The sequence below is a fragment of the Diceros bicornis genome, chromosome 15, assembly GCF_020826845.1.
Source record: "Diceros bicornis minor isolate mBicDic1 chromosome 15, mDicBic1.mat.cur, whole genome shotgun sequence".
NCBI classification, from domain to species: Eukaryota; Metazoa; Chordata; class Mammalia; order Perissodactyla; family Rhinocerotidae; genus Diceros; species Diceros bicornis.
In genome coordinates this window covers 5,276,799-5,300,158 of record NC_080754.1, presented here as the reverse complement: position 1 = coordinate 5,300,158, position 23,360 = coordinate 5,276,799, and the positions used below count along the sequence as shown (strand labels likewise).

The 23,360-nt window shown below is 40.5% G+C and overlaps 1 protein-coding gene across 2 annotated transcripts in view; it reads right to left on the bottom strand.

The window, feature by feature from the left end:
• The window catches only part of TMEM45A (transmembrane protein 45A), a 70,818-nt gene that overhangs the window by 2,968 nt on the left and 44,490 nt on the right, over positions 1 to 23,360 (bottom strand). For both annotated transcript variants that reach the window (XM_058555517.1, XM_058555518.1), the window contains exons 2-5: positions 11,649 to 11,840; positions 10,158 to 10,370; positions 8,320 to 8,504; positions 2,206 to 2,351 (exon numbers count right to left, since the gene is read on the bottom strand). In XM_058555517.1, coding sequence (XP_058411500.1) covers positions 2,206 to 2,351; positions 8,320 to 8,504; positions 10,158 to 10,370; positions 11,649 to 11,838 — 734 coding nt within the window. In that variant the 5' untranslated portion in view covers positions 11,839 to 11,840. The remainder of the gene's footprint in view (positions 1 to 2,205; positions 2,352 to 8,319; positions 8,505 to 10,157; positions 10,371 to 11,648; positions 11,841 to 23,360) is intronic.

Below are 23,360 nucleotides of genomic sequence, written 5' to 3'. Positions count from 1 at the left end.
AAAAGCATATAAAATATGATTTCCAAACAAATGAAGCCTACATTCAAGTAACTCTGAAACGGATCTATTAAAACAGCAAATAAGTGTTTATTGAGTACCTGCTATATGTTTGACAGTGTGCCAAGAGCTGTGAGAAACATGAAAAAATTCTTTTACTCAAGGAAAAGAAAATCTAACTAGCAGAAAAGACTAAGTGAGCTAATAGTAAACCTCAGCAGATAGATCACAACTGTTAAAATGTGTGGTAGAGACTAAAGTGCTGTAAAAACTCATGCAGGGAGATGAGCAAGGGCCCGAATAATCACAGAAGTGTTTGTAGAAGAGATGGGCATTTAATTTGAATATGCCAGGTAGAGGGAACTACATGGTCAAAAGTCAAAGGTGTCAAGGGCAGGAGGGAGGTTGAAGAAATAAACATGGAGTTTCTGGTTTCTAGAGAACTGTAAGTGGATAAGAGATTCATTAGGGGTCTGAAGGCTTTTGAAACAGGAAGAGACAGTAGTCTTCTTTTGGCTCTGCAAGGGAGCTGACATGAAGTGGAGAGGCTCCTTGAATGCTGGTATTGTTCTTGGAGGTTGCCCAGCCCCATAGGAGATTAGGCCCAGATGTCAGCCTAGAACAACAGAGGAGGAAGCCAAGTTTCACTCAATGGCAGAGCCAGACTTAACAACCAGCTCATGCACATGCTTCGGGGGAATGAAATAGGACTAACAGAAATCAATGAGAAGGTAGAATTTTCCAGCACCCAAAGCACTTAGACCTCTAGAAAGAGGCAACTACAGTGGGCTAACCCAAAGCCTAGCAGAGACATCTGGGAGCTAGACAAGGAAATGGTTTCCTCACTCAGAGACCCAGCACCAAAGCTGCTTCAGCAGTAAAGCTCAAAGATACACAGAGCAGGAGAGGTCACCCAGGCCCACGTCTCAAGAGAAGAGTGGAAAGCTAGTTTTGGCAGAGGCTGAGACTCCACTGGGCCTAGAAGCAGCTACTGCATTTTAGGAATCTGGAAAACCTGCCAGATGTGTATGTCCAATATGGTGGTCACTATGCATATATGGATGTTTAGATTAATTAAAATTAACGTGGCACTGGGCATATGTCAAGTGCTCAATAACCACATGTAGCTCACAGCTACCATAATAAAGACTGCAGATATGGAACATTTCAATCAGAGCTGAAGTCTCAAGAATTAGATGTTGGAGCCTGCATGCCTAGTAGTTGGGATCAGCCAGGCCAGTGTGGTTGGCATTAGCTACCTTAGAAAGAGGAACCATGTTCACTCCTTTCTATTCCTACTCATCTCTTAAGCCGCAGCTTAATTCTCAATTGTGAGGAGGCCTCCTCTGAGCTCCGATGTGCTTTGTTCTTACACTATTTCCATTTATTGCATTGTATTTAAATTGTCTGTCTCTTCCCACAGGGTTTAGACTTTACACGTGTTGTGGTACAGGAGAAGGAGGAGGAGAAGAGCAAGAAGAATAACAAAAAGAACAAGAACAACAAGAAGAATAACCTTCACTGAGCTCTTATTATGTTCTAAGCAGTTTAAATACATGATCTCATTTAGGGACTATTACTATCCCCATTTTGAAAACTACAAAACTGAGAATTAATATGGTTAAATAATTTGCCTAAAGTCAAACAGCTGATAAGCAGCAGAGCTAGAAATATATATTCTTATCAATCTGTTATATTGCTCCTCACCCATCATGAAACATTGCATCAGGATCTTTGTAAAAACATGCATCATTCACCTGAATCTTACCTTTGGAAATATTAGAGTAAATGCCACATTAATCGGGTACTCAGATTTAATGGGGGACATACGTGTCGGTCAAGAATGACGGCAAGCTTGGGAAATGCTGTAAGTGATGTCCATCTGGGCAACTGGAGGACTCACTGCAGGTGAGGAGGACCATCCAGAAATGCAAAGACACGGAGGTGCAGAAGAGTGTGTTGAAGGGTGACACGTAGGTCAGAGGCACAGCAGAGACACTGTTGAGCCTTAAACCTTAAAATCTTAAACCAGCATTTCTTCTTTTTATTTGAAATTTCTGTGTTTGCAGATCATTTTCTGTCACATTACCCTGTCTTGTGGAATGCTAAGGAATGAAATCCCCCTTTGAATTTTAAGTTCAAAACTATCGAGTCTTGATGATGATTTACCAAGGAATAGAACTTCCTGAACAAAAATCACTAACTTACCAGGTGACAAGAGCATAAATCACTCCAATGATGATAAAGGTTAATGCATAATGCCAACAGAAGCATACAGTGAGAAACATAATGTTGCCATGATCCATTGCATCCCAGGCAGGACCTCCACTGGGAGGATAAAGGACAAAACCAATCTGTAATTTAAAACAAAAAACACATATTAAAATAACCAGCCACAATCCCAAAGATGGTGCTTTTCAAAATGCCTGGTTCCAAGATTAATGGTAACTAAGATAACTCCCATTATCTGAGATACTACAGATAAGACATCAGGTTTTGCTGCCTGTTTTAGCAATATAGACAGTATCTACCAGGTCATATTTTTGGGAAAAAAAAATTTCTAAGGACATTTAAAGATTGATTTTCAAAATATTAGTAGTAATCATCTCTGAGGATTGGTGGACTTCAGAGAATGTGCTAGGTTTCGAAGTTGTGCAGCTTCACTCAGTTATTTTGAAATTAGGGTACAAAAAGGTTTTAAAATAAATAACTTCCCACAGCTAACATTATATTCAGTGATGAAAGACTGAAAGCTTTTCCTGTAAGATCAGAACAAGACAAGAGTGTCTGATTTCACCACTTCCATTCAACATTGTACTAGAAATTCTAGCCAGAGCAACTAGGCAAGGAAAATAAATAAAGGGCATCCAGATTGCAAAAGAAGAAGTAAAACTATCTATATTCACAAATGACATGATCTTATATGTAGAAAATCCTAAAGAATCCACACAAAAAAACTATTAGAGCTAACAAATGAATTCAGCATACTTGCAGGATACAAAATCAACACACAAAAGTATTTCTATACACATGCAATTAACAACCCCAAAATTACATTAAGAAAAAACAATTCACTTACAATAGCATTGAAAAGAATAAAATACTTAGGAATAAATTTAATCAAAGAGGTTCAAGACTTGTACACTGAAAACTATAAAACATTGTTGAAAGAAATCAAAGATCTAAATAAATGGAAATACATCTCATGTTCATGGACCAGAAGATTTAATATTGTTAGCATGGCAATAATACCCAAAACAATCTCATGAGATATTATTTCTATTTTATAGTTGAGGAAACCTAAAGGCACAGAATATCTAGTCTTCAGTCACGTGATTACTATGGTAGAACTAGAATTCAGATCCAGGTTTGCCTGACCTGGAGGCTCATGGACTTCTCCATCCATGCCATAGTCACAGTTGTTTTTTGGAGCTTCCCAAATAAAATCTCTCTTAAGTCACCTCCATCAGTCACCATCAATTCTACCAGTCAAGACGTTTACTGTTTATGCCAGGAAAAGAGAAATTTTGAACACCTCTCATTGCTAATCTCATTGGGACTCTCAAAGCCTGATATTGAAAGCTAAAGATTTAATCAAAGGCCTATGAACAGAGTTAACTGATGTGATTACATGGAAAGCCAAAGAAACATTCCATGGTCATTTCAGGTTAAAAGCAAGTAAATGAGGAAAGCTGAAAACTAAGGGCCAGAAATTCCACTCATTAAATCCTCCTTTAAATATAAACGTCAGCCCCCACTCTTCCATCTGTTGTCCTAATTTGCTTCCTAATGTAAAATTCCACGAAAAAAAAAAGGCCTGAAAAAGAATTTTTTTCTTGCTATATCTTGTATGCCACTCCTGAACATCTGTTTTTGACTAGTTTAAGCTTCATTAGTATCATATTTAAAATGTAAATAATTATCTTCTCTAGTAGGCAACAAGCAGGGGCCCATCTCCTAATGGTTAGAGTTTGAATTTCCTAGTGTTTTAATCTTATTCTCCAATCACATATTTCCACACTATAAGCCTAAGCAAGCATTTGATCTACCATATCAGACCTCAGACCACTACTGCTTAGTTGGGTCTTTCTGCCAATTTTGAATGAACTTTGTCGTTCTTAAAGGCAAGACAAGGTTGAATTTTAGTTTGGGCTCAGAGATCCGGGCAATCAGTGGAGCCAGGAAATGCCACAGAAGCAACTGTTCAAAAATAATGAGAAGCAAAGACAGCAGGAGAATCTCCCTCATTCTCTGGTTCTCTGTGCCGCGGCACAGACAACGATGGGGGGAGCTCAGGAATGACAAAGTGCAAAAGAGAGCTTTAGAAATATTCTCCCACACAGGGACTCAAGGAAAACACGGTTCATGGAATGCATGGGCCTGAAGGATTTTTTTTTTTTTAATGCCATGACGTGGTTAGGTTTTTGAGAAAGCATATTTGGCTGTAATGTGGTTCAGGAAAGAAACCATTTTTAAAGGCTGAGAGGGAAATTCCCTCTAGGTTTGCGTATTACTCAGTCATTTATATATAAGTTATAAAAAAGTGGCCAATCTGAGCATTTGCCTCATTCAGTTCACATCTCCATGCTTATGGTTCCAAGAGCGTAGGTGTGCATTTTTTCTCATCTGTCTATACATTGTTTCATGCACAGTATTTACCATGTTTGGAGAAATAGCAAGAGGAAAAATATGGTGAAAAGCAAATTATAATGTAATATTATTAACTTAAGACAGAGTTTTGGCCACAAACGTTCATACACCACACATAGCAACAAAACATGAAAGCATAATAAATTCACCTGAGTCTCTAGACATTTTTGTTTCAGAGGAATCTAGGGGTGGGGAGAGGTACTAGGGCTAAACCTTCATTTCCTGCCAGTTTCTGTGTTTGCACTGGTATTAAGTGTTCATTTTTCTTTAAGGCTCCAAAGGTTTTTTAGTCTGGCCACCAGGTAAAAAAAGAAACTAGTCTAGACATACTCATAGATGGAAAAATTTTAAATAATTATAGATTTATGTCCAAAGACTTTAACCTCATAGCTCTTCCTTATAAAAGATTTTGGGGATATATGAAAACACTATTTCTCTGCTGAAAGGGACAACATTAAGCCAACCTATTCTCAGTTGTGACAGCCCACAGCTTCCTCCCTCGGATCCTTAAAGTCATTAATTATTAATGGAACACTAATCATTTTCATCAATCCTGCTCTTATCTGCATTATTCCTTTCTTCAACTCTCTTTGGGTTTCCTCTTTCCTTCTTACTTTCTAACTTCTTTATTTGAATATTTAGCTCTTTAACAAACTTGATCTAGTAAATATATACAGAATCCTGAACCCAACAAAGACAGAACATACTTTCTTTTCAAATACATGGAACATTTACTACCACTGACAGTGGGCTACGTCCCAAAGGAAGTCTCAGCACATCTCTTTTTTTTTTCTTTCTTTTTTTTTTTTGTGAGGAAGATCAGCCCTGAGCTAACATCCATGCCAATCCTCTTCTGTTTGCTGAGGAAGACTGGCCCTGAGCTAACATCTGTGCCCATCTTCCTCCACTTTATGTGGGATGCTGCCACAGCATGGCCTGACAAGCGGTGCATCGGTGCGCACCCGGGAACCAAACCTGGGCCGCCAGCAGCAGAGCGCGCACACTTAACTGCTACTCCACGGGGCCGGCCCCTCAGCACATCTCAAAGAGAACACATTCTCTGACTACAAAGCAATTAAATTGGAAATTAATAATAATAAAAAGAAAATGAATGTTTTTGGAAACTTAAAAGTGCACTCCTAAATAACTCATAAATTAAAGAGGAAAGCACATGAAAAATACACTTCAAAATCATCTGAGTGAAAACTACCACACATCGAACCTTACAGGAGGTAGCTATGGTAGTGTGTCAAGGAAAATCCATAGCTCTCAGTATATTTTTTTAAAAACAAGAAAGGTGGAAAATAAAGGAACACTCAACTCAAAAAACTAGAAAAAGAGAAGCAGAATACAGCCTCATAACATTAAAGCAAAAACTGAAAATAAAGAGAAGTTGACAAATCCACAAGTATAATATAAAACTTGAACAGACCTCCATCAGAAAGTGAGAGATCAATGGGGTGACAGCAGTTAGGAAGACAGAACATATAACCAACACAAGGAAAGAGTTCCAGGAACCTGACTTCATCTCCCACCTTGAGAGGAACTCTTTCCTTTCCTTGTAGTTCCACTGGAGCCATATAACCCTCCGCCACTGTCTAGCCCAGCCCTGGAGCCTGCAGGCCTCCAGCCCAGCTTGACCCCGCCGTGCCGCTCTGTCTGTGTCTGGCCCACAGGTGGCTTGCTCTGCTTTCGTTCGTGTTGTTTAATTGCAGCTAAATATTTTTAACTTCTTTATTTTTTATTTATGTTTTTCTTCTTTTAATGTCTTTTTTATTTTATAGATTTTTGTGTGTGTGTGAGGAAGATCGGCCCTGAGCTAACATCTGCCAATCCTCCTCTTTTTGCTGAGGAAGACTGGCCGTGGGCTAACATCCGTGCCCATCTTCCACTACTTTATATGGGACGCCGCCACAGCGTGGCTTGCCAAGCAGTGCGTCGGCGCGCGCCCGGGATCTGAACCGGCGAACCCCGGGCTGCCGCAGCAGAGGGTGCACACTTAACCACTTGCACCACTGGGCCGGCCCCTATAGATATTTTTTATATTTGGTCTGTCATCGTTATGTGTTTGGAACCGACGAGACACACTGGAGCATAAACTCACTGTGTCATCTTGAGCAGAAGTTCTCTCCTTCAAAATTTTGTAATTTATTTATTTTATTTATTTATTTATTTATTTATTTTTGTGAGGAAGATCAGCCCTGAGCTAACATCCATGCTAATCCTCCTCTTTTTGCTGAGGAAGACCGGCTCTGAGCTAACATCTATTGCCAATCCTCCTTTTTTTTTTTCGCTCCCAAAGCCCCAGTAGATAGTTATACGTCATAGTTGCACGTCCTTCTAGTTGCTGTATGTGGGACACGGCCTCAGCATGGCCGGAGAAGCGGTGCCTCCGTGCGCGCCTGGGATCCGAACCCGGGCCGCCAGTAGCAGAGCAGGCACACTTAACCGCTAAGCCACAGGGCCGGCCCTGTAATTTATTTTTATTTTTGAATAGGTTATGCACACACATGGGAAACTCTCCAATCAGGAGCTATAGAATGCCTAATAGTGTTTTACACACCATTTTCTATTTAGGTTCCCTGAAGACGATAAAAAATCTAACAGAATAGCTTCTGTATATAAGCTGGTTAAAGTCACCAATTATCAATTGTATCACATTAGAGGATATTTGTCATTTTTTTCTATATCATTTTTCCTTCAAAATAACCCTTGAGCTAGCCCCTCTTTACCAGCCCTGCTGCAGAAGCCTACCCACTTGCCCAGTGCTTAAATACAGCATCTTTCCTATCCCGTGTGACCACGACGTTTTTCCTCCCCCTCACCTGACAATGCTGTCTCATCACTCGTCGTGTGAAGTGCAAATCCCTGGAACAACCTCATCATCCCAAAGCCCTGCTCTCTGGTAACTAAAAGTCTCTTCTAAGACGTCGTCCCTGATTAAACCACACTCACCTTTCATCCCAGACCTTCTCTACATCTACATATGAACATCGGATTACAGTTTATCAGTCTCTATAAAGTATATGTTCACTGACTGGAATGGATGTTTTCAACAACACACCAAGGTTAGGCGTGGACAGAATAAAATAGAAAGAGACTGGGATTTGGGGTCAGGCAGAGCCACATTTAGATCTTAGTTCCATTATTGTGTGATCCTGGGAAAGTAACTTGGTCTGTCTGAGTCTCCTTATCAGCAGATTGGGGATGATAACACCTCACTTCCAAGTCGTCGTGAGGACGAAATGAAACAATGTGTATGTAACAGTCCTGTACCATGGACAGCACATAGTTCTTTCTCAATAAGTGATAGTGTTCTCCCTTTCCTGCCTTCCACATGTTTCTTGAGCTCATTACCTTTTTAGGCTATAAGCTGCGTTAGCATCAAGAACAGCTTCCCACTAGAGCACTGGCTCAGAGTCCCTACATAAGGGAGATTCAGGTGTGTGAGGAAGGTGTACACACCTCCTTCCTTCCCCGATGCTCTGCCAACACTCCCACCAGGGCTGCTGGGCCACTCAAAGAAACACCACCCCTCAAAGGCCCGCCTTCTCGCTACAGGCAGCACATCAGAAGGAAGCCTCTGGGTTCAAGAGCAAAATGCCCCACCAAACAAAGAGAGAAGGTTACCGGCGGAGCCACCAAGTACGTTAACTGGAGGCCCCTACTCACCTGCCAGAACCAGCTCCCCTGAAGCAGGACAAAGCTTGTCCGCAGAAGTTCCACGGTTACGTTGGTCCGTATGAAGAGCTCCAGGAAGGCTACCAGGCCTGCCACAAAGGCGACCAAGACCAGCAGCTGGTGCACAAAGATGTCCAGCATTTCCCGGCCATGAGTGTGGTTGTATAAGACAAAAACTGACAGAGGGAGAAAACGTAGTCTGTGTTTTTCAATGAAACCAAGGGACACCCACTGTTTCTCTCTCTCTCTCCCCACAGAATTTTACACACACACACATTTGTCCAAAATATCAGGTGCCCACTGCTTCCCATAGTAATGGAACCCTCTAGCATTTTTGGAGTCATCACTATCTCTTTAGAATGGAATCTTTGAAAGCTAACACTTCTTTTCCCTTCCCCAACCTTTATTCTCTCCTCTAACACACTATGACATTTTTAACTAACTGTATTTCAAAGCATCTTCTACGCAGGAGGATGAATAATAAGCATGACGGGGGCAAGGGAGCAGGAGTTAGGGTGAATGCACAGATGAGTGAGACAAAGCCTCACCTTGAGGAATTCAGTCCAGAAAGCAAATTTACACACATATCATAAGAGTGACTTTGATGGGTAAGCCAAGATGCTCTGGAAGTTTCCAAGAAGTAGTAACTAACTACATTTTTTAGTCTCATGGACAGACAGATTCCAGCTTCAGCGTCACCCTTTCCACTTAGATGAGGAGAACAAAATATTCATTCAAAACATCATGACCCCTGAGATAGTGAGAACCACGCTGCTGGTCGCTGGTGCCCATCCTCTATAGCCCTCGTTCTCAGAGAGGGGCTGGCACACGTCCTTATCTTCAGATGTGGGAGGCAAGGGGGACAGTTAGAAAATGACTGCCTCCTGATAATTTGGGGCTTTTTATGTTCCATTATCCATCTATTCCTTAAAAGTGCAATAAATGAAAGCAAATCACTACACACTTGTTTCCAGTGTTTCCCTCTACAGTAAAGGGGAGACCGACCCAACAAAAAATGTTGTTTTTCGTTAACCTCTCAAAAATAGGACCTTATATTTTTATGTGACTGAATTTTTTGGACCCTACTCAAACATGACGATGGAGTTTTACTGCATCAATACGACAAACGTTGGTTAGCAGGTGGTGGAAGCTGTTCTGTGGTGAGCGGTCTGCTCATTTCAGGATGTTCACGCTTCACTATGATGAGCTCAGCCTCACTTGTTAAGAATGGAAATAATGAGGGACCGGCCCGGTGGCGTGGCGGTTGGGTTCCACATTCCGCTTCGGTGGGGTTCGCCAGTTCAGATCCTGGGCTCAGAACCTACTCACCGCTAGTCAAGCCATGCTGGGGTGCTGTGCTACCTAGAAGAACTGGAAGGACCTACAACTAGGATATACAACTAGGTACAGGGGCTTTGGGGAGAAAAAAGAAAAAGAGGAAGATTGGCAACAGATGTTAGCTCAGGGCCAATCCTCCTCAAAAAAAAAAAAGTGAGCCTCCCTCATAAAAAAAAAAAAAATGGAAATAATGATAATCTCCAGGATAACACAGAGCTGAATAACCACAGTAGGTGGTTCTTTAAGACAGATGCGAAATGTGAATGAAGCACATGGAATGGTTGTGCTTGTCCAGTTGTACTGTATGAGTCAATAGCGACAGAAAATCTTTGGCATCCTGAGCAGGACATCCACATAGGACATCACCATGTCCAAACAGATGGCCCTGTGGATCAAGGCTGCACCAGGACACTAATGGAATACCATTGCAAAGGGCAGGGCAAATGTCCAATAATAGTGAAAGGAGCAGGAGGATCCTCTCTCATACTCACCCTCCACAAAAAAGGCATTGGACAACATTAACTTGGTTAAGGACGTAGGAAGTGAAGTGATGGTGAAACATAAGATGTTCATCACGCCCAGCAGCCCAAAGAAGAAATACATGGTGAAGTGATGCCAGCTCAGGAGTTGGACCCACTGGCCCTCTTTATGGTCATACAAGGCCAGGTGGGGCCCTTCAAGAACGAACTGTTCCCCCAGCATGCCTGCAGAGGAACACATCACACTTTTAGCAACCCTCTCCGTAACTTGACCGAGAAAGCAAGAAGATGCAGGAGGATTCGCCTGCTGCTTAGTCCAATCTGGTGTCCTTTTATGACATTGATTCCTCTTTCTGGGCTGTTCCCTAACAGCTGAGCACTAGTGCTTTAGGCTCGTTTTAGAGGTTTAAACATTGATTTGGATAATCACTTTTAGTCAAAGATTAACCAATTTAGTCAAAGAGCTATTTCAGATCTTCAAAGCTGATGATCTTAGTTCTTAGTTCCACGATGAGTTCCCCTGATGATCTTAGTTCGTATTTCAATCTAATGACTAGATAAATCTTGAATGATTTGGGGTTTGGATTTGAGAGATCAGTCTACAGAGGCTGATTACTTCCTTCTTACATGCTACATCTTTGGGTAGCAGCCACGAAATAGGGAATTGTGCTTGGTTCAGGAGGAAAATGCTAGAGTTCAGCTTTTCCCCAATTAAGAACTGAGAAAGCACAGACAGACATGGCTAGTATGGTCTAGTCAGTTACACAGTTAAACTTTCTTACAGATGCTGCTTTATTTGTTAATCTATGGAATTTGGTAAGGAAATTCGTCTCTTTGGAAATGGTTACTTTGTAATTTGATGGCCATAGCAAAGACCAATTGCCATAAATAAAGTACGAAGAAATCCAAAGGGAAATTAGGAAGTTTTGCCTTTCATAAAGGAGAGGATGAAATGGAACTCTAAAAACACAGAACATTTTCACAGAATCTTAGAGTCAATGGAAAGGCCTTAGAAGTCATCTAGCTTAATCTCCCTCTCCAATTTAGGAATCACACAAAAAGGACGATTGCAAGGTCTTCTTCAACCTGACCCCCCTCTACAGCCTATCAGCAATGATTTATATTGAAGCTTTCCCATAATTGCTCAATTATTTTGGGGTCATTTTGAAAAATGGTTTCTGATAGAGTTTACTCTTTTAGGGATCAGAATAATTGATATGAAACTATTTCAGGAGCTCCAACCAATTCTATAAAGGAAATTTACCTTGAGTGCCCAGGCAAGTTAATTACTATGGATGACTCATTAAGGAATAGGCCTTTGTATAAACATGAAGTATTACCTTCTAACAAGTTATATCAGATAGAAATTATAATTAGAACACATGTTGAGATACGTTTGAATAAAAAATTTATTTTAGCAGTTTCTTGGTTTAATATTGAATCTTCTCTTTCCGTACGAAAATGCCCAAAAGGAGAAAACAGAACACAGCATGGTCTACTCACCAGTTAAAGCCATGCAGACTAATATGATTCCCTCCAAAATTTCTATTCGTTGGAACAATGCTTTGGAACCAAGGTAGGAAGTCCGCTTGTGCTTTTTGCAGGCATACTTGAGAAGGCACTTGACAGTCCACCAAATACCCGTGATAAAGAAGAAGGTTCCAGGGAGAGCATGACCTCTGAAACTCCCCATGTCTACCAAGGTAAGAACATATAGAAGACAAGATATTTCATTTCCAGAACTTAGCAAAAACATTGCTTGTTCCCATAAAGTACAATCTCTTCTGATGATTATGGATATACCATTGATTCAGAGGATCTGATATAACCATTAACAGTAGTACATCCTCTACAGTATCAACAATACCAACCAGAAGAAAAAGTCACATTCGTTGAACACCTACCTTGTCCTCGGCACTGTGTCAGGTGTTTTACAAGGAGTCTCTAATCTAATTTTTACAACTTACCCTTGAGTGGTGGATTCTTATCGCATTTTCAATTGGGACAGGGGTTTAGAGCAGTTAAATGACTTGCCCAGATCTCACAACTATTAAGCAAAAGTTTTGTTGCTTTTAACAGGGAGCTCAAAAAGATTTCTTAAAATGATAGCATGTGCTCCACCACACAGTTACACTGTAAGCATATTTGAAAGAAAGTAATATGAAAGTTTTACCTGTAGGTTTAAAACTTGAAATGATATGCAATTGCCTACAAATTTTTTTAAGTAGGTAATTTCAAAGTATCGAGCATCAAGTGTGTGGAAGAGACCATTAGTGCTCATCAAATATCCGTGTGCTCCTCCACACACGTTTCCCAGCCTCTCCTTCAGTTGAATCGGAACCATGTTTCTAGTTCTGGCCAATGGACTGTGGCATTTGTCACTTCCAGGCGGAGTCAATGAAGAGCCTACATGACTCTAACTCTCCCCTCCCTGTCTTGGCAGCCTAGGTGTGGCACGTCTGCAACATGGAGGCTGCCAACCAGCCTGCTTCAGATTTTGTAAGAAACACCCCTTCAATGTGTTAAGTCATGGAAACTTTGAGGCTTAACAGTTTAACCCAGCCTATCCAGATGGATATCAAACCAAATCAAATTGTAAATTCTGTTTACAAAATTGCTACAGGATGGAGCAATAATAAACAGAAATATCCTCCATTTTTAGTCAGTGCTATAGAAAACTAGTCTTGAATTATGTGAGTTTTAAGTTATGTAAGCAGCCTTTTGTTCAAACATATTGTGCCATCAGCAGAGTAACAAAGAGAGTGCTCAGAATCATCCTGATGGATCTGACAGTAGGCCAAATGCAGGAGAACTCAGGAAAGGGGATTTCAGGGTTCCCTGGCCCAGCAGAGTTCTTTATCTCCTTGGGTGGGTACTGGGCCTCTCAATTCAGGGCAGACCCCCTCTGGGTTACTTCCACATCCCTCTGACACAAATGTGAAGTTTCAAGGGGGAAGTGTGAAGCTGATTCAAACACTAAAATCTCTTAAATCTCCAGTCGAGACCACGGATGGACACTTCGCACAGCCCTGGATCTTCTGAACCATCCGGGAGACTCAGACTCAACATATCACATGGAGTGAGGGCAGGTTCTTGTCCTCACTCTGACTCTACTTAGTGCAACGGGTGGGGGCACGTCCCTCAGCCTCTCTGAGCCTTAGCTCTTATTTAATAAAAGAAGGAGGTGGTCTAGATGATCCCTGGAGTTCCTCCCTGCTCTAACATTCTGCGATTCATTATCCTACGGGCCACCATCTTTATACTGAGTTCTCCTGTTTGTCTTGGCAACTATATGAGGCTGAAAAACACTTTACATGGGATTGAAAATACATCTAGACTGTAAATTGTTTGAACTTTTCTGGAAGACAATTTGATATGTTTTAGGGAGCCTTAAAGGTTTTATATTCCTGGAACAGGAAATCCACTTTGAGGAATTTATCCTAAAGAAAAAACTGGAAATAGGCACCAAATTAAAAACAATATGTATGTGTAAAATTAGGAGAATGATTAAATAAATTTTGCAGACACTAAAAATAAAGTATTCAAATAACTTAAATGATAGGGGATATATTTAGTGAAAAGAATAGGATTCTTAAAAACTGAGGAGAAGGGGCTTTGGATTCAGAATAACTAGGTCTGAATGCCAGCTTTACCATTGACTAGCTCATTACTTTGGGCAAGTTATTTAATCTCCTGGTACCTTAGTTTCCTCCTCTGTAAAATGGGTCAAGTCACAAATCTTCTACCTCGTAAAATTAAAATGAGTTACTCCAAAGCAAGTAACCCACAGTGCTGTTAAACAAGCTCATGTTGGCCTCAACCCGCCTCAAACTACCAAAGTAAAACCAGATGAGCAATTCTCCTTGGATAGTTACTGCAGAAAAGCAAGAAGCATCCTTACAATTCGCTTGGCAATTATTCCTGTACTGCCCATCACATTTCTCCTGCTGTCGTCTTAGAGGGTTACCGGAATCTCCTGAGGTTATTTAACTCCTTGACTGCAATTGGAGAATAAACTCTTTGAAAGCAGGGACCATACATCTATTCTTCTTTCTATTCAACCATTGGACCTGGATAACACCTCATATATTGTGAAGTTCTACGTTACCAAGAGTAGCTAAGCTCTTCCTAACACACAAGATCATATATTTATACAACATCTTCAGCCTGATGTCTCAAAGGCCACTCACACTCATACCCGAAAATTGAATTAATCATCTTATCCACCAACCCACTGCCAGAAAATAATTTTTCCCTAGTTCCCTATTTTGGTTACCACCACCATTCACCCACTTGCCCAAACTCAAAATATGAAAATCATCCTAGAGTCCACCTATGTCCCTGAAAAATAATTATTGAGACCTATTGCCTCTGCTGCCTTGCCTCAACCCTCCCCTGCCCCAAATTTGGCTAGCTACCCCTGTCTGCTTGGGGAAACCCTCCTTGATGGTACCCAGTCCTCACGTTAATGAATTCTTTGTGTGGTTAGCTATTGAAGGTCCGTCCTCTTCATTAGATCCTATGTCCATCATTGTATTGTGAGAGCCTGTGTAGCAGGAAATTGGGGCCTTTCAGAGGTTAGGAGCCTGGGCCATTCTCTATTTTTTTTGAGGCTCTTGGTATATTAAAAAGGAAGAAAATGCCAAAATAGAGTTCCGAAAAGTCTGGTTGCTTTTAAATATTTAGATTTACCTAATAAATACCTTCAACGCACATGCAAAATATATTGCTTATGTTGGAGGTGATACAAAAATTTAAATTTAGGGTGCCTCCTAAATGCGCAGCTCTAGGCCAAATAATCTTCCTGACCCCCTCCATGACTAGCTAACAGGTTCCTGCTGCCCCAAGAGTTGAACGGACCAATATATCTCAGCGCAGCCACTGGGATGTGATGGGGAGGCAATGGGGAGTAGTCACAGGTTTTTGAAGAGAAAAATAAGCTGATCAGAGCGGCAGAAAAAAATGAGTCCTTGTTCCTACTTCAGTTATTGAACTTCTGTACCTGCCTTTTAATCTGAAACAATCTGATGGTTCCAATCGTTGTCTGTTTGAAAGACCCAAACAAAACAAAGTCAAAGCGGGCTGCTGTAATTGCCTGGCTAGGGGACCCAACAGACCCAGTTGCCCCTGGCAACAGAAAGGGCATTTGTTTCACTTTCATTGTGCAGAGAAAAAAGATTGCTCAAATCCTCAAACATCACTTCGCTGTCATCTCCTAGAACACCATCACCCATAAATCGGTCTTTCGTTCCCTGCTTTGTTATTGCTTACGGGTGCAACTTACTGCTGGTAATAGCCAAGTATTCCAGAACTTGATTAGATCTCAATCCAAAGGGCAGACACATTCCCCTTGGAAGGAGAACAGAGGGCTTTCCTTCACCGACAAAGCAGAACAAACCTGCCAGGCAGCCAGCAGAAACCCCAGGGAAAATCACTAGGAGAGGAACAAGAAGGTCCTTCCTCAACACCCTCCCAGCCCGATCTCACTACCTATAATCTCACGGGGAAGGAGGTTCACCCAGGCCTAAAATGGTGCAAGATTCAACCACTGCCTTCTCCATCCTAAAAATTCATACTCCTTCCTCATCCAAAAACCCTCTGCCCCTAATGACACCAAACATCATCCTCTGGGCTAAAGACAAGAAACATCTCCTTATATCCTTATTGACTCCTTTGCTGACTGCCCCAACATACACGCACACTTACTCACCACCCAAAATAGGAATATTTTTAAACTCTAGCACTTAGAGATAATATTGGTCAAATCCCAAGATCTAAATCAAGTGTAACAGCCACATAAATCGCAGACCATGCCCGTGCACAGAAAGAGGAGAGAGCTCAAAACAGCCCAGAGAAAGAGATTCTACAGTTTTCTTGGTGGAAACTCAACCAAATAGCTAACTTCAGTATAAAATGAATTTCGTGGGGAATAGCTCAAACTAAAATTTCACCTTGAGCCACCACCAAAATAAAGCATTCCTAAATCTTAATTAGTGACTCATATTTCAAGACACATTCTTAAATTTCAATACTCTAAACCAATTTGAACTATTTCTTGAGCTTCACTTTACTATTTGCCTTAACACTCAAAGCAAAGTGTATACAAGCATACGTAGCTTTAAATTTTTTTGATTCTCCATCATTCTGTACCAGCACCTTCTCTTCCAAATTTCAACTGTTTTGAAAGAGTTTTTTTAGTTGAATTATCCTTACCTTCACACTCCTCAATGTTAAGTCCAACTCAAGTCTCTTCTCCCAAGAATTTACAACAGTTTTAGTCTTAAGAAGGAAAAGCAGACACTGATTGGTCTAAATCCAAAATTACTGGCTCTTTCTCCTTGGAAACTAAGCCAATGTGCTCATCTCTTTCCAGCGTGAAGTCGAGCAGATAAGCCTTCAGAATATGACACAGTGCCTGCATAAATGTAACTCTAGGGACCACACCCTTTTGAACATCCTACTTTCCTGCGAAGTGTTGTGCCACAGAATAGTTCTCTGTGAGAACTCGCCTTGCTGCCCCACCCACATGGACACTAGCGTCAGTCATGTGCCATCTGCTGTGAGAACCAAAGCTGATAGAGCATGTGTGATCTCTACTATCTCTCTTCCAGGCCATCAAGATGGACAGAAAATGAAGGGAATGGTTATGGCAGCAGTAACACAATAGAGCATGTTCAAGAAGTCCTATGAAAACAAACCACGTTCTAACATACAGTGCCTCAAGCAAGAGATTGCCACTGGCACTAGGGTTGGAGTCATGGCCAGAACCAGTTATAGGAATAAGAAAAAAGGATGGAACAAAATTTCTGCAGTTCAACAATGAAGCTCACTTGCCCTCAAGGAATACACCATCTGGTAGAGAGACAGGAACATAAAGTGCTCTGAAGCAATGTGAGGCTTGCACAGAGTGAAATGGGAACAAGGTAGAAGCAACAGTCTGACTTTGACCTCGAGAGCCAGCAGTTGTTATCCTGTCTGTACACAAGCCTATTTCCCCTCTCAATGTTAAACCCATGGTGAACAAGGGCCATGACCCCTATAATGCACTCTACCTAGTTAGTATTCAATAACTAGCCAATGAATAATGAGCTCTCCCTGAAACACTGACCTGGGGGTGGATAACCAGTATCAGAAACAGCTGGAGGGGGTTAATTCAATGCAGATTCCTGGGCCCCCCTCAGATCTACTGAACAGAAGAGCAGGGGAGGCCCAGGAGTCTGCATTTTCAACAAGAACTCACTAGTTGATTTGTATGTATTCTTGAGTTTGGAGAACCAAAGGCTTAGATTTTGTGGTGACGTGCAAAGTGGCACCAAGACGTTGAGATTTAAATGTGACTTCCCCATCACACACCCCAGAGACCATTTGTTTCCCGTCAGTGTCATAAACCCTGACGTGCTTGCTGGATTCAGGCTTCATGTTGGGTGGAGGTGAGGGGCTCAACAGCCCCTCACCCCTCACGTTTCCAGGCCAGAACGATAATGTGGCTCCGTTAGAAGACAATAAGCATCCTACAGTGCTGCCATTCTATTTGTTTTAGAGCATTTTATCATCTATTATTAAGACACTATTTATTTTATTTTCATCTCTGCTACATCCCTGCCTCTTGTTCCCATACCCCTCTCAATATTTAAATAACTGGAACCATCCATGGCTGGTGGGCTTTTCTTAACCAAACATCCATAATGAAAAACAGAACTCTAAACTTGAAAATAAGAGACAGCATAAAGCAATCCAAAGACTCAGGTCTTAAAAAATAAAATTAACAAATAGAAAGTAAGAACAAATATCACATTGCACCACCTGTCTGTAGTCAACTCGTCAAAGTAAATAGAAACCTGGACTGTTTCTGTTAGTCATGGTGCAGCTGAGAAGGGAGGGAAGCTAGCATTCACTGAGCATCACTGTGTGCCGATAGCTTTTCAGGCATCTGTTTATTCTACCTTTGCGACAACTCCAGGAAGTATTATGATTTCCTCATAGGTGTGAGGAAGCTGAAACTCCAAGAGGTTTACAGAGCCACTCTAAATCACAGAGTAAGTAAAGACCAGAGCCAGGATCCCAAGAGGCTTGTATGTCTGACTCCAAATCATATAATGTTCCCCTAGATAAAGGCAAAGACGAGAAAAGGTTTGCGAATGGCCCCATTGAACAGTCTTCATCAAGTCCCTTTGAGTAAGTTAAATGCCGTAGGAAAAGGGCTTCTCCTTCTGGGACTTCTTACCATTGAGCTGTCAGCACACGTAAAGGAGGTGAGACTTTGCATGTAGTCTGAATGTTTATTTACCACTATTGCGGTCAAAGTCAGAGTGCAGAGGGCTGCCAACAAAAAGGAAAGCTGGGCCGAGCAGTCTGCAATAACTTCATCTGACAAAGGTCTAGATGCCAAAGATGAGTATCAGTGATGTGGTAAGAACCTGATGAAATCATTCTACAGCTCCAAGCTTCATGCTACTTCACAACTCAAGTCAATGAACAATAATTGAGTACTTCATATACGTCTAAGGATCTGCTTCAAGTTATAGGGGACTCCATGGTGAGTAAGTATACCCATTTTCTATTGCTGCTATAACTCAGTTGGCAAATATTCCCCAATTTTAAGGACTCAAGTGATTAGACTGGCCTGCCAGGATCATCTCCAATTAAAACTTTTATATATGAATGGGAAAGGAGCACAGGAAAAGATGCTCAACAGCATGAGTCATTTGGAAATGCTAATTAAAATAACAAATACCAATACACATCCACTAGAATGGCTAAACTTAAAAAGACTGACCATATCAAGTGTTGGCAAGAGTGTGGACCACCTGGACCTTCTATACAGGTGGGAAACCGAATGAATGGGAAACAAACCCCATTCAAGCAGTTTGTCACTTTTATAAGGTTAAACATGCACTTACTATCCAACTCAGCAATTCCATTCCTAGGTATTTACCCAAGAGAAATTAAAATTATCTCCACACAAAGATTTGTACATTGATGCCCTAGTAGCTTATTTATAACAACCAAAACCTGGAAACAACCCAAATGCCCATCAACTAGTGAATGTATGAACAAGCTGATACATCTCTAAGCAAAAAGGAACAAACTACTGATACAAAAATCTGGATGAATCTCAAAAGCATTATGCTAAGTGAAAGAAACCAGACACAAAAGAGTACATTCTGCCTAGTTTCATATATATGAAATTCTAGAAAAGACAAAACTGTAGTGATAGAAGACAGATCAGAGGTTGTCTGGGGGAAAGGGGAAAGAGATTGACTGCAAGGAGCATAAGGGAACTTTTCAAGGTGATGGAAATATTTTATTTCTTGATTGTAATCATAATTACACAACTGTCTAGATTTGTGAAAACTCACCAAATACACACTTAAAATTTAGGGGTGAATTTTTCTGCATGTAAAGTATGCTTCAATAAAGCCAACTGAAAATGTGGGGCAGACACTCCTCCTGCCCTTCCTTTCTCCCACAGCCTGCAGCATCATTTTGATGGCTGGAGCTTTGGCAACTATCTTAGGTTATGAGGATAAGGCCCATATCAAAGGAAAGGAGCAGTCAACCTGAAAGAGGCTTATTCCCGACAACTTTGTGGATCCACCATTCTAACCCTGAATACCCTATTTTCATAACTATTTATGTGACATGGAAATGAAATTCTATCATGTATAAAAGCAAAAAAAAAATACTTAAATGTATTTTGTATAACAACAGAAAAATCTTAGAACTTCTGTATGTCAAAATAATAGCTAACATTTATTAATTGCTTTCTGTTTACCAGTCTCCATTCAAGTAGGTACTTTGCATGTTAACTCATTTATCTTCCCAAGAAACCTCTGAAGTAGATACTACTATCACTCCGATTTTATAGATGAAGAAAGTGAGACAAAGTTAGAGATGAACTAAAATGTCCAAGGTCATGGAGGTGATAAGTAAGGGAACCGGGATTCATACGCAGCCCTGGGTCTCTAGCACCTCTACCACAATGGTACCACAATCAATTTAAAAGATGCATGACAGAGAAGATATTTGCCATAAATGTAATTGACAAAGGCTGAGTAGCCAGAATGTAATTTTTAACTAGGAATCAGTTAAAAAAAGAGAAACTGCTCCCCACCTCACTATGGGCGAAGAATAGGAACAGACAATGCAACATACGGCAAAAACTTAATATCCAATGATCATATAAAAAGATGCTCAATTTCACTAGAAATCAAGGAAAACTAAATTTAATGCAGAGGTATTTTTCGCCTATTAGACTGGCAAAATTAAAAAGGTCTATATTACCAAGTGTTGGTGAGAGTATGGGAAACCGGCAACCCTCACACCCTATTAGAAGCCTCACTTGGCATCACTACTTTGCCCAGTGATCTGGCAGTAGCTAGAAGAGTTGAAAGTGCACATACCCCACAGCCCAGCAATTCCATTTGTGGTACCTACTCTAGAAAACTCATATACACATTCTCTCAGATATGTCAAAAAAAAGTTCCATAAAATTGGAAATAATCTGAATATCCATCAATAGAGAAATGGAAAAATAACAGGAAGTAACATATATACAATTGAATATGATACTACAGTTAAAAGATTTTTAAAAAAAATAAAAGAATTCAATTTATATTTAGCAACATAGATTTTTAGAGCATTAGGTTGAATGAAAAATGCAACTTGCAAAACACTGTTATAGTTTGATGCAACTTATGGATTGTTTTTAAACACCTGAAAAAATAATACTATTCATTGCTCACATACATATATGAATATAAAAGTATAAAAGAGAGGATATGCACTAATAATAGTGGTTTACTTTAGGGAGGGTGAAGGGGAATAGAACTGAGGAATGGCACAGGATACTTCAACTGTAATATTTTATTTCTTTTATTTAAAAGAAAGAAAAACTTGAAGCAAATAATATAAAATGTCAGTTCTGCATAATGGAAACATAAGTGTTTACCATATTATTTTTTGTGCTTCTCATTATTTTTGTAAATTAGTAAACTTTATTTTTTAGAGAAGTTTCAGGTTTACAGAAAATTGAGCAGAAATTACATAGTTCCATATGTCATCTCTCCCCATCTCTCACCGTTTCCTGATTATTAACATCTTGCTTTAGTGTGGTACATTTGTTAAAACTGATGAGCCAATTTTGATACATTATTAACTAAAGTCCATAATTTACATTAGGATTCACTCTTTGTTTTCTACAGTTCTACAGGTTGTTACAAATGCATAATGTCATGTATCCATCATTACGGTATCATACAAAATATGCCACAAAAATCTCCAGCCTCCACCTACTCACCCCTCCCTTTCTCCCCGAGCCCCTCGCAACCACTGATCTTTTTACTGTCTCTATAGCTTTGCCTCTTCCAGAATGTCATATAGTTGGAATCATACAGTATGCAGCCTTTTCAGATCGGCTTCTTTCACTTAGCAACATGCATTTAAATTTCCTCCATGTCTTTTGGTGGCTTGATAGTTCATTTCTTTTTATTCCCGAATAATATTGCATTGTACGGATGCACCACTGTTTCTTTTATCCTTTCACCTATTGAAGGACATCTTGGTTGCTTCCAAGTTTTGGCAATTACGAATAAGGCTGCTATTAATATTCATGTGCAGGTATTTGTGTGGACATACGTTCCCAACCCATTTGAGTAAATACCTCAGTGTACAGCCTGGATCATATGGTAAGACTATGTTTAGCTTTGTAAGAAACTGCCAACCTGTCTTCCAAAATGGCTGTTCCATTTTGCATTCCCACCAGCAACGACTGAGAGAATTCTTGCTCCATATCCTCTCTAGCATTTGGTGTAGTCAGTGTTCTGGACTTGGCTCATTCTAATAGGTATGTAATGTTATTGTTTTTAATTTGCAGTTATTGTTTTAATTTGCAGTTCCCTGATGACCTATCATGTTGAGCAGCTTTTCATATGATAAATTTGCCATCTGTAGATCTTTGATGAGGTGTCTGTTCAGATCTTTGGTCACTTTTTAATTGGGTTGGGTTTGTTTTCTTATTGTTGACTTTTAAGAGTTCTTTGTATATTTTGGATATTAGTCCTTTATCACGTATATGATTTGCAAATATTTTCTCCCAGTCTGGCTTGTCTTTTCATTCTCTTAAAAGTGTCTTTCAGGGGCCGGCCCGGTGGCGCAAGCGGTTAAGTGCGCGCGCTCCGCTGCGGTGGCCCGGGGTTCGCTGGTTCGGATCCGGGCGCGCACTGACGCACTGCTTGGCAAGACATGCTGTGGCGGCGTCCCATATAAAGTGGAGGAAGATGGGCACGGATGTTAGCCCAGGGCCGTCTTCCTCAGCAAAAAAAAAAAAAAAAAAAGAGGAGGATTGGCGGATGTTAGCACAGGGCTGATCTCCTCACCAAAAAAAAAAAAAAAAAAAAAAAAGTGTCTTTCACAGAACGAAAGTTTTTAATTTTTTTTTTTTTCTGAGAGAGATTTGCCCTGGGCTAACATCCACTGCCAATCTTCCTCTTTTTGTATGTGAGCAGCCACTACAGCACGGCCACTGACAGACGAGTGGTGTAGGTCCGCGCCTGGGAACCAAACCCGGGCTGCCAAAGTGGAGCGGTGGCCAACCACTAGGCCACCAGGGCTGGCCCAAAAGTTTTTAATGTAGTCTAACTCATACATTTTTTCTTTCATGGCCTGTGCACTTGATGTTGTATCTAAAAATCATCATCATATCCTAGGTCACCTAGATTTTCTCCTATGTTTTCTTCTAGAACTTTTATAGTTTTGCATTTTACATTTAGTGTCTATGATCCATTTTCAGTTAATTTTTGTGAAAGATATAAGGATTGTGTCTAGATTCATTATTTTGCATATAGAATTGCCTTTGTTCCTTTGTCAAAGACCGGTTAACTGTATTTATGTGGGTCTATTTCAGGGCTCTCTATTCTGTTCCATTGGTCTATATGTCTGTTCTTTAGCCAACGCCACACTGTCTTGATTACTGTAGTTTCACAGTAAATCTTGAAGTCAGGTAGCATCAGTCCTCTGATTTTATTCTTCTTCAATATTGTGTTGGCTATTCTGGGTCTTTTGCCTCTCCATATAAACTTTAGAATCAGTTTATCAATATCCACAAAAAACTTACCGGGATTTTGACTGGGATTGCATTGAATCTATAGATCAAGTTGGGAAGAACTGACATCTTAACAATATTGATTCTTCTTATCCATAAACATGGAATATCTC